The sequence below is a fragment of the Crassostrea angulata genome, chromosome 5 (genome assembly GCF_025612915.1).
Source record: "Crassostrea angulata isolate pt1a10 chromosome 5, ASM2561291v2, whole genome shotgun sequence".
In the NCBI taxonomy this organism is placed as follows: Eukaryota; Metazoa; Mollusca; class Bivalvia; order Ostreida; family Ostreidae; genus Magallana; species Magallana angulata.
The window spans coordinates 28,262,837-28,274,696 of NC_069115.1; the positions used below are offsets into that span (position 1 = coordinate 28,262,837).

The window sequence follows — 11,860 nt, forward strand, 5'->3', positions numbered from 1 at the left end:
ATTGACATTTATAAAAAATATTCTAATTCTCACAAAAACAATTGTATAAGAAGAAAAATGTAAGTGTTCATGCTGACGATTGTATCTATGATGTCGGGATCAGCCACTCATCAGAGAGGTCCGCCATCTACCAGGTTATCAAAACACCATAACCATTAGGAAAACCGCCGATCTGACTTCAACTGTAGACAAATTTTTTCTGTCTCAGGACCCGTATCCTGCAGTTGGTCTGGTATTATAGCAAACTATGTCATATATATATGGCACGCCAAATTCACAAAAATAAGCTAATCATAGTTTCACAGTCGATAAACTATGTTTAACGGTTGTAAACTATAGTTTACGGACAGAAAACTAAAGTTAACGACGATAATCTGTAGATTACATCTGTAAACCATAGTTAACGCGATAAACTATGTTTCAGAAGTGAAAATCTATAGTTAACACTGAAAACAACCATTTCCGATTGCAAAACATGGTTTATCTGATAAATATAGTTTCACGATTGTTAAACTATGATTAACAACTCCAAACTATAGTTAACGAATTACAGATGTGAATCTATATTTATCAGCAAAATCTATCGTTAACGTTATTTTCAGACAGATAAACTTAGATTATCATTCGTAAACTATAGTTTACAACCGTTAAATATGGTTTTGCAGATGAAAACTATAGTAAACGGATCGTTAATTATATTAAACGAATCGTTAACTATAGTTTACGGTTCGTAAACTATAGTTTACGGTTCGTAAACTATAGTTAACAAAAAACTATCTTTAACTATCGATTAACGTCCGTAAACTATAGTTAACAGTCGATAAACCTAGTTTATCATCTGTGAAACTATATTTAACGCCGTTAATCTATATTTCACATCTGTAAACCATAGTTAACGCGATCATCTATGTTTTAGAAGTGTAAATCTATAATTAACACTGAAAACAATCATTTGCGATTTCAAAACATAGTTTATCTGATAAATATAGTTTCATGATTGTGAAACTATGATTAACAAATCTAAACTATAGTTAACGAATGTAAATTATAGTTTGTGAATCTATATTTATCAGCAAAATTTATTGTTAACTTTTTTAACAGATAGATAAGCTATGATTATCATTCGTAAATTATAGTTTACATGCGTGAAATATAGTTTCACAGATGTAAACTATAGTTAACGAATCGTTAACTATAGTTTCGGATCCGTAAACTATAGTCAACAGATGATAAACCTAGTTTATCGACTGTGAAACTATGTTCAGCACATTTTTGTGAATTTGGCGTGCAATATATTTATTTATGTGCTTTGCGAGTCAAGAAGTTGTAACTTATTCTGTTCGGTACTGGTGCTTTTTATTCAACGTTTAATTACCTCATAATATAATCCAGAATACATCATAACCAGTCATCCATATTTCGTTCAAAGAAAGTAAACAAATGTTTAGAGTGACTGTTTAAAGTTATATAAAAGCCATTTGGTTTTAGGCTACTGCTATTGTAAATTCTCATATTGGGTTTAATTGGGGTATCTTTTGGTATTATAAGGAGGCTTTCTGGTCATCAAAATAACCATCAGATCGACCAAAAACCTTCAGATGTGATTTGTTTACCTAGTAACTATATACTGAATTACTGGTATTAAGTAAAGCTTGTGGGGTTTTTCCTATAATCTTATATCGAGCTTTTCTTCTAAAGGAGTTTTTGTCATTTAGTATATGTTTTAGCTTTTGGTTTCAGGATACGTCAATCAAGTTGATGCCTTGGTTCTTTATACTTGTCCAACATTTAATTTTTTTATATTCATGACAATTACACAGAGGACAGAAGATACAAATTTAGATCTTCAATACCTAGATCATGTGAAAATTTTAAATGATAAATCAATTATACTGTTACCTGATCGAGTTTTGTAAGAAATAATAAAGTGAGTAAATCTTGTAACATGCTATAAGAATATCACCATAAAACAGAAATTGGACCGATTGGGTTAACAACTGGGTTGAAACATGCATCTTCTTTGCTCCAGATGGTTATATCATCAGAGGCGTGTTTAGCATTCACAACAAATATACTGAGTAATAAAATAATAGAGGTAACTTATCAATATAGATATGAAATGTCAGTTTACGAAAAATGTGACACCAAAACAGTCGTTTCATTTACATTATATAATTATAAATTTATGAACTCCCAGGTGACTTTTAAAGATTAGAATTATATGCAATTAAGCCATATAAATTATAATTATTTGTAACGTGTCAAAATGTCTTGCTGGTGAGTTGAAGAGACTTACAAGCGCTCTTACCATTTTTCTACGTATGATTTGTATGCAGTTACTTTTGTATTGCGTGCATTTACCCTTTATTGAATCGTAAGGAAAATATAAATTGCAGAAATAAAAGTCCGATCTGTATTCAAAGCGGAGAAAACCTTGAAACTGTAGAAAAAGGGGGGTGCATTTTTTAAAATCTTCTTCTCAAGAACTACTGAGTCCAGTTCAACGTAGTTTAGCATAAATTATCCTTATGGGAAGGAACATATAAATTGCGAAAATTAAGGGCTAATTCTGTTTCAAATCTGAGTTATTACGAAAATAATAATAAAGGACAGGCGTGTTTCAATCAGTTTAATAGCTTCGGGTTCGGCATCCGGTAAAATGGGTGGGCAAGACTTGGCCTGGGCAAAACAAATGATTGGCAGTTATTAATCTGCCAATCTCATTAAAATTTCAGGATATTTGATGGACTAGTATATTTGTATTCGCTGTAAATATTGCTGCAAAATAATGCGTTTTTGGAATTGACGATTGCCGATCTGCCCCGGCTTTTATTTAGCCACGGCCCGGGTTTGCATACCCATTTTACCAAGACTCGTATTCCATACTTCTAAAATGAGGTTCTTTGTTTAAATTATGACATTATACGAAAGAGGGTCGATCTGACTATGATGAATTTGCTTGTTGAGCAACAGTTCGCGTATGAAGGGAAATTTTTGAAACATGCAAAATATATTGGTGCCGATTTTGTTGAGTAAATTGAGGCTAAAAATTTCAATGCGTTGACAGTTTTCATACATGACGTTGGTGTTAGCTTGTTCTGATTTTCGTTTCGTTTTCATTATATATGCTTTGTAACCTGGGAACTATCGTCTGTATTTCGTGATTTTTACGTATCAAATCAAACAGAGACTTCGGTAATTTAAACAGTTAATTGTTTACCTGCGCAAATTAAGCAAATTCTGATGTATCAAAAAAGTACTGAAATACAATTCATTCTATCGGTAATTCAGCATTATCTTTTGCATAATGGTAGATTAATGCAATAGGTTTTGTTGAAATGCTCGGCATTTTCTCGAGTTTATTCAGTTTAAATAGAGTTTGATATCGCTGACGGAAATATGTAGGTATATACATGTATATATATATGATTCATTTCGAAAAAATGAATTGTGTTTTTTATTTGTTATGGTGCATGTTTCTTGTGTTTAATTGTTTACAATTTCTATCTACATGTACTGACCATATTTGAGTGTTAAGCTTCGAATTATAAGCAAGATACAGAGATTTGCTCACAATGCTATGTTTGTACACAGATCTTAAATTCTAAAGATTAAAACAGGAAAAAATTTGTCAATTTTCAAAGTCTGGCCTTTCAGAAACCAACTTTAACAACTTATTGTATTGTAAACTTAACCTTTTTTTTGTCATTATTACTCCTACTGTACATTTGATCCTTGACTGTGTTTGTGTACATTTGTATAAACTGATTTTGAACCTCAAATACCAGTGAACTGGTCTTGAGTGAATAAAAGAATTGAAAATCTTAGGCCATTCTTTTTTTCATTTTAGATGGTGAATAGGAAATACCAAGTTAAAAATCTTAAGCTGAATGTAATAAACTCATGTGAACAAAATATGACTCAAACCTAGGCGAACTGTGAGCTCTGTATCTTGCTTATAATTCTACGATTGACACTGAAATTTTGGTTGAACATTAGAAATTCTATATGAATTACAGCATGTTAAATACTTGTACAAACAAAATAAAAGAATGATATTCTGTATATACCTACTATCTGGGGCCCCCTCTTTATACAATAAATAATGTGAAATCTATATCAATTTTGATAGTTTTTCAGACACGAGTAAATAAAAACGACATCTTTAAAACAGTTTCCATAGTTCTGACACATTTCTGTTGCGGGGATAAAGTAATTATCGCTATTCCTAAGAAAATATCACAGCGGGAAATTATCCTGGTTTGTACGCGAAGTAAATAACAGTCATTTAAGTATAATGGAGAAGACAAATAACATTTTTGAATGTTTTTAATTTGAGGAATTGAGCACATTGAGGTGCAATTTTCTTCTTCACATATATACATGTAGGATTTTTTTGATTAAATACAAAAACTATTATATTTTAAAAAAATACAATAACTAGTAAGTAGTTGAGGAAGAAAATGTAACTATATGCTCTCATATATTTTGATCACTTTATTAAGTGGGGGAGGGGGCAGAACGAAAATACAGGGAATTAGAAGTTATATAACAGTATACCCCTACCAAATATTTAGTTTTATATCTTGCGTAGGATTTTCTTATTCTGGTAAAAAATAGTATTTCATGAAGGTACAATGTCAAAGATTACATGTACGTGTATGCAAAAATAAGTGTAAAAGTCGAATACTTTTCAATATTTATTTTTTGATATTCTACCGAGGGACCATAGGGCATAATATATTTTGAACCCCATTGTTGTTTAGGTGAGCGATGTGGCCCCCTGGGCCTCTTGTTAAAATAAATGTTGGAGAAATTTTGTTTTAATAAAATAAATCAAATCTAAAACATGATTTTAAGCAATTGATGTATATTCACCAATGCATGGGCATCACAAAATTATATGCATATACTAATGAATGTGTATTTTTCTCTGAACCATAGTCATTGTTTCAACAAGATTAAAGATTCAATGATACAATATACTAGTAGTAAGAATAATAAATTGAAAATGAAAAAATAAATTTGAATAAATAAAATAAAACACATATCACACGCGCATTAAAGCTTGCTTTGTTCAATAGCATGAGTATTACGTACTCAATACGTAATTAAAATCTTATAAATTACCATATTTATTGAATTTTATTTGTTTTTGAACATTTAATGATTGTGAAAATGCATACGAAATACTCATACAATTTATTAAACCTATGAATATTACGTTTTTATTAGTTTAAACATGAAAAAACAAAAAAAGTACCATTCTCTCTATGTCCAAAGTCTCGACCATTTCATTGAGTAGACAAAGCTTTATGTTGAACGAAACCTATTCATAATACCACAGAAAAGCACCCGTCCGCTAATTAAACTGATAACACTTTGATATTTTCAAATTCTTTGATACTTTCTGTAACGCTATTGCTTATAAAACCTTTTCGTGAGTTTTTAAGAAAAGACTAAATTCTCCATTGCACAGTTTGAACCAAGTAGCAGTCTCGATCTTTAATCTCTCACGAGTTCTACTTGATACTTTTATAAATATGTATCTGAACATAATTAATAAAAATATCCTATTTTAATGATCTCAGTTGCACGTATTACCCGTACGAATAATTCCACCTGACTTAAGACTGACTGTAGGCGGAATTTGAAAGGCGGATTCCGTCTTTCATTCCTCTGAATGTATTACTAATATATGGCTCGAATTATTTAAATGAGATTAACCGTATTCCGGGTAATAAAAATTCGCCTTAAAACAAACGGGAATCTGCCTTAATCTTAGGTGGAAACCACCTTATGATAAATTGGAATCCGCCTTAATATAAGGTGGAATACGCAAGATGCCGCCCTAAAATAAGGTGGAATCCACCTAAATATAAGGTGGAATCCGCCTTAATACAAGGTTGCGTCCAAATCCGCCTTAGGGTAAAGATGAACACTTTACAACGGACAAAAAAACTTCTTTTAATTTATGCTTTTGAATTCGGTGACTAAATCCTTTTAAATTAGCACCGGATGGGGTGGAATCATTGCCTTCATTTCTTTTATAAATCAGTGGCCAGACCATCTATAATTCCTGTGTATTTCCTTTTTTATACACATCATAATACAGATATTACATCCAGAATATCTTTATATTTTCCTAATGTTTGCCTTTCACTTAAGTTTCTAGAGTAGCTCAGATCTTCCTCGAATCTTTTCGGTAATTGCATCACTAAAAATACTTCTCTCACATATTCTGAAAAAAATACATGTAATTTGATAAAGCAATACTTATAACCAAACACTCGATCAAATATAAATATATCAATATACATGTATACCTTTTAGTTATCATCATGATTATAAAGCATACCTTTCAACAATGTGAACAAATAAAAAGAGATCCAATCTTTACCTTTCAAAACTTTGATTTTGGTAGGGTTCATGTAAATGGTATGACTGATATTCTACTAGTCTCCCATGTCCATTGTCCTTCTGCTTTTGAGCTAGTTTTTTTTATTTTTATCAGGCTGGATCTCAATGCTCATACTAGGACAGCTTAAATATAAGAAGGCAGCTTGCCACCCTCCCAATGACTTGTTGGTATTGTTGCTTTCCTTCTTTTTTAATTGTTTAGCATAATGTCAGTTGATTTCAACAGCTTTCAAATCTAAAGGAATGAAGGGATTTCTATAGTTTATACATTGTATGACATTTACGCACTGCCTAAACCTATTTTTTCTTCACATACAATTAGCAAAATTTTAACTGTACTTTAGTACTATTATTGATAAAGTCATGAACATAATTAAAATATATATTGACTTACTTTCGATATTAACATTAAGGTTCCTGTGTTCATGTCTTTTAGTCCACATAACGCACACACTTTGCTAAACTCCATAAGACTTAGTTTACATCAAATAGCTGTAAATAATTTTCACTGTATTTCCCCAAAATAATCCTCATAACGGTTAGGTTGCAGAGGACAGTTTTTTTTTTGATACAATTCATTGTAGCCAAGGGATGCATGTCTTCGGAACTCTGTAACTAGAATTTCCTCAGTTCCCATTCAGCACAAATATCTTTAATTCACTCTTTATAAGGCCAATCGCCAATTTCTGAAGAAAATTATTAGTCAAAACCTGTAAAATTCTCTAGATACTGGTTTTTATGAGATTTTGACCCTTTCATATTTTGCTAATTTTTCATGATTTTTCAGCTTTTTAGACCTCCCCCAGCTAATTCCCTGCAGAGGGTTGACCTCCCGTACCGCGTGCATGTTGCACTATCACATGTCAGAAACTTACCGGTGTATAGGTTACAATGTCCCATCCACCCTCTTTTCGTGTTATTTTACCTCCCGTCTGTAACTTGCAATTTCACTGTGTAAAGTCAGCACAACAGTCATAGCCGCAGGTTTCGCATTTTACTTCTGATTCTTATGTACCTAACATAAGGGGCCTACATATTGCATATCAATTTCAACAACAGACATCCCTCTTACTAATGATAATCATTAAAAATCATTTCATGAATTTTAGCAATACCCACAAGCCTTCAAGTACAGCAACTCTCAATTTTACAAAAATATTGACGGGTACTTCATTCGAAACTGTCCCTTGCTACCTTAACACATGTCTAAATTTTGTAACAGAAAAGATGATCAGGAAAGTTAGGCATGACCGCTGTTGCCAAATTCAAAAGCCTCTGAGGCCAGAAATATGATAAGGGGTAAAGCTGATTTTATGTTTACAAGTGCTTGATGGCCATAGTAAAACAATTTTTAGTAGCAGTTTATAAGTACAATAAATATGCTAGCCTGTTCAAAACTCATTCCTGTCTTTATATTGATTAAACATTGCGGCTAAAATAGTATGTACATGTTTAAAATTATGAATGAAAATTTTTTTCCCCTCTTGACGTCCCTTTGCAATACAGGGAGAGGCTGCGGCTCTTGCCTGTTTACAAATGGCAGCCTGTGTATTGAGGTCAAGATAAAATTAACCAGCCTGTGTGTAGAACATACATAATTATATAACCTGTTTGATAGTGTCATCGGATTATCAATTTGAATTTAAGGTTACAAACCATTGTTTCAAATTGTATGTTTGTGTCATTTAAAGATTTTAAGAAAAAGATTTGTGCACGGGCAGCCCCATTCCAGAAAATATTAAATATCGACGTTTGATTTACGGACAAAATTAAACAATTTGAAGAATGAAGTAAAGTTTATTGAGTGAAAGCAACAGACAGTTTATAAGAATGAGTTATTTATAGAACAGAAAATGAACTGCTGTGCGCCTTTAACACGATTTGGCCAAGTTTTAGCCGTAAATTTTATATTATATTATTTGCAAAGAAATTGCCAAATAGCTAGGTTAAGGCGGAATATTTTATGATGGTAAGGGGGGAAACGGGCAGTGAGAAATAATACGGTAAACTTTAACAGAAAACGGCTAGATGCTGAAAATACGGCTAAGGTTTGAGGTAAGGTCCGATTATGAATAAGATGGGATCCGTCTAACATTCAAAGCGTTTTCCATGTACGCCTTTACATTTTAACCGGAATACGTCTAAGTTCACCCTGAGTCCAGCCGGAAAACGGCCAACATTTTCGTACGGATTTCTTTACTAAATGCCACTTAATAGAAGTAGCTCTTGTCATAGGTTGAATAAAAGGTCAATTTGTATGATGTCCCCATAACACACAATCATTCAGAATACATCGCAATATAGAACACCAACCAGTGCGATTTAATCTATTCATTTGGGAATTAACTGGGGGAGGATAATCCTTTACACGATGATCTATGCTATTATTCTAGCATTGGTTTATAATGGGATCAGTGTATCTACGACTAATGTAGCGTCCCTCTTGACCGCCAATAACTCAAAACTTGACAACAAAGCCATCGCAGTATCACCAAAGAGTTTACACCCCTCGATTCAACAAGAAATGAATATCTTGAAACAGCAGCTGAACCAGGAGGCACTCATAAGATTGTCGCTCACCAAACAATTGTATTCAGTCCTTAATGACGTTATTGAAATGAAAAAAGGAATGGGGCAGATGGAATCTAAGATACACGAGCTAGAGAAGTTTAGGAACTCTACCTTAGGCGATGATGTTCTCGCAAAACAGTTAGTAAACTTGCAGAAAGATCTTGTGAATTTAACATCAACGTGTAAAACTGCAAGTCATGGTAAGTTATATCTGTAATAACGATTCTTTGAAAATATGTAAAATTGAAAAAAATTATCTGATATCATAATGATTATCTATGTTCCGTATGTATACACAATAATTATTATTTTTTACCACATCTTCCTCGTTTCTCAAAATTTCTAGTCGCAAATCTCAAAGTCAATTTATACGTACATATATAGTTAAACCGCAACTTTTTTAGTCAACAAGTTTTACTCACCGTCAAGGTTTCTTAGATATAAAGCTTTTTTGTCACTTCCTATTCTATTTTAATACTTCAATTAATAATACATTCAATGCTCTCCTGACCCTAATACTGTTGCTAATAATATACTTGTTTGATATTTATATATCAGGGTTTTTATACATAGAATTGATTCTTTCATTGTTATTTTGAATGGCATTGTAGGAAAAGAAGCTATCGCTTTCAATGCAGTCACCTCAAAGACGCTCCTATATGATAGAAATACTCCTGTGAACATTGTATACGATACTGTAATGTACGATACTCACGGTTCCTACAGTGCTCAAAGTGGGGTCTTTACAGCACCCTCCAAGGGTCTTTATATATTTACTTGGACAACCTTGGTCGCAGCTGGTAAAATTCTAGATACAGAACTTATCGTAAAAGGAATACGAAAAGGTCTTGGCAACTGTAACAACTTAGGAAACCCTGGGTATGAAAACTGTGCAAATACAGTTCCTGTTGTGTTGGAGGCTGGGGATACCGTCAATGTCCGATCTACTACTGGGAACTACGTCCATGGATATGCATGGTCAAGTTTCAAAGGCTGGAGAAACTGATGGTTGTAACAGTGATATATTGTGCTTCCATTAAAGGCGCTGTGTTATTCATGTATCATTAAATCTATTAAATACAGATATCGTTTATTGAATAAAGAATAACAAAAAGTAGGTATTTGAAAATACTGGCGTAATGGTTTCATCAATATTCGTTGAATACCAATTTTCGTGGATTTCGTTGTTAAGTTGATCCACGAAATTAAATGTGTCATCCACGAAAATTGATACCCTTGAATATTCATGAAACCACAGTAAATGCTAAGTTTATCATAACAAATTAAGCATATAAAGTGTACGATGATGGATTTTTAAGTTAAAGAGTGAGAAGCTATATCTAAGAACCCATTATTTCTTTAGATAAAGTACAATATATTAAAAATTAACATGTAATCAGACATAATAGACAAGATCATATGTTTGGACCAAAACTTGGTTGTAAGAATTAACTATTGTTTGTGTGTTGTTTTTTTTCCTAATGCATTTTCAAGGGTGCATCTTTGATGTATTGCTATCGATCTACGTAAACAACCAAGCAAGCAAACAAGCAAATAAAACTATATATACGACCTTGGTTTGAAATAGAGGAATGATGGGTTTTGACGTATCAGTAAATAAAGAGATTAATGAAGGGAAATCCGTAGATAATGAATCTGTGCATTAAGTGTTATTTACATTGTTTTGAATACGCTAAATCATTTAGATTTTTTTCCACTGGTTTTCCGCAAAATATTTTGTAAAACAGACAATTTTCAACAATAAAGAGTTACATGTATTTTATGATTCATGATTAAATGTAGGCTCGTGTCTTTATCAAAAACAAATAATCATCGTTTTACTATTTTATTGTATGCATAGATATTAAATCCTACTGTTGTTATTAAAAACATTTGATTTTTTCCTCATCATTTTCTCAAAGCGGTTCCATATTGGGGATTTTCAAATTATCTAGGTATTTCCATAAACTTGAAACCGTAGAAACACATTTGTCTTCTAAATTAAGACAAAAAATAAAGTTGGAAGATCAATTATATACTTCACATCTTTTAGAAAATATTATATAAAACACTTTTGTCACACATGTAAGATTCATTAAACATTTAACATATCTGGAAGCTATGAAGTAAGTTTATATAGATTTACGATTTTTGTCTCTATAAATATTATTTTACTTCATATGATAATATGTCGATTATTGTTAGTTCTATGAGTATACATAGTCTTATAAAGATTACAATATATAAATGAGCATGATTTTTTTTAGTAAATAGAAATAGCTTCGTTACAATGCTTTTGTTTTTAATGAATTTGAGTTTTTATTGTATCCAATAAGTCCTGTCCATATTTTAAATTTGAATCTTAATGATTTCGAAATGAAAAGGCTAACATTGAATATCTAATCCAACATCCTTTCAGGTTTTACATAATGAATAAAATGAGCGAAGATTGATAAAATTTATTTTGTTCGAAAATTAATCAGTTTAAATCCGTGTTAAATCCACAAGTATTGATATCAGTTTAATCTTGGGATAATATCCTGACTGCATAAACTATCAAGGATTCTAGGGGAAAAAATTGATCGTTCAATTTTGGAGGAGGGTTTATAAACTACTTTTAAAAGAGAATAAAATTATTCTTCGCAGTAATTGCCTTCTAGTGTTCAAGTGTTTTCTTCCTTTTATTTAAGTTAATATAACCCTTTACGAAGTATTGAAAACATCTAAATATTTACACACTATATTACAACTTTCTCTAAGTTGTTCAGCATCAAACAGAAAATTTTGATTAATTAGGCGTTTATTGTAGCATATCTCCTGACACGATGACTCACATGATTGTTCTCATGCTGGTGTTTTGCGGGGTCAG

The 11,860-nt window shown here is 31.9% G+C and overlaps 1 protein-coding gene and 1 long non-coding RNA gene across 2 annotated transcripts; one reads left to right on the forward strand and one right to left on the reverse strand.

Moving 5' to 3' along the window:
- Positions 1 to 5,739: 5,739 nt before the first annotated feature.
- Positions 5,740 to 7,479, reverse strand: LOC128186282 (uncharacterized). Its single transcript, XR_008243930.1, has 3 exons — positions 6,815 to 7,479; positions 6,401 to 6,655; positions 5,740 to 6,241 (listed from the first exon to the last, which is right to left on the reverse strand). It is a non-coding gene; the product is annotated as an uncharacterized LOC128186282 (long non-coding RNA).
- Positions 7,480 to 8,684: 1,205 nt separating this feature from the next.
- LOC128184296 (uncharacterized) lies at positions 8,685 to 10,120 on the forward strand. Its single transcript, XM_052853734.1, has 2 exons — positions 8,685 to 9,191; positions 9,603 to 10,120. Exons 1-2 carry the CDS (start codon positions 8,792 to 8,794, stop codon positions 9,995 to 9,997), a joined length of 795 nt encoding a protein of 264 aa, XP_052709694.1. The 5' UTR covers positions 8,685 to 8,791; the 3' UTR covers positions 9,998 to 10,120.
- Positions 10,121 to 11,860: the final 1,740 nt, after the last annotated feature.

Coding starts and splice junctions, on each gene's coding strand:
- LOC128184296 (XM_052853734.1), top strand. CDS start 8,792: ATGATCTATGCTATTATTCTAGCATTGGTTTATAATGGGATCAGTGTA. Junction 9,192..9,602: donor GTGTAAAACTGCAAGTCATG/GTAAGTTATATC, acceptor ATGGCATTGTAG/GAAAAGAAGCTATCGCTTTC.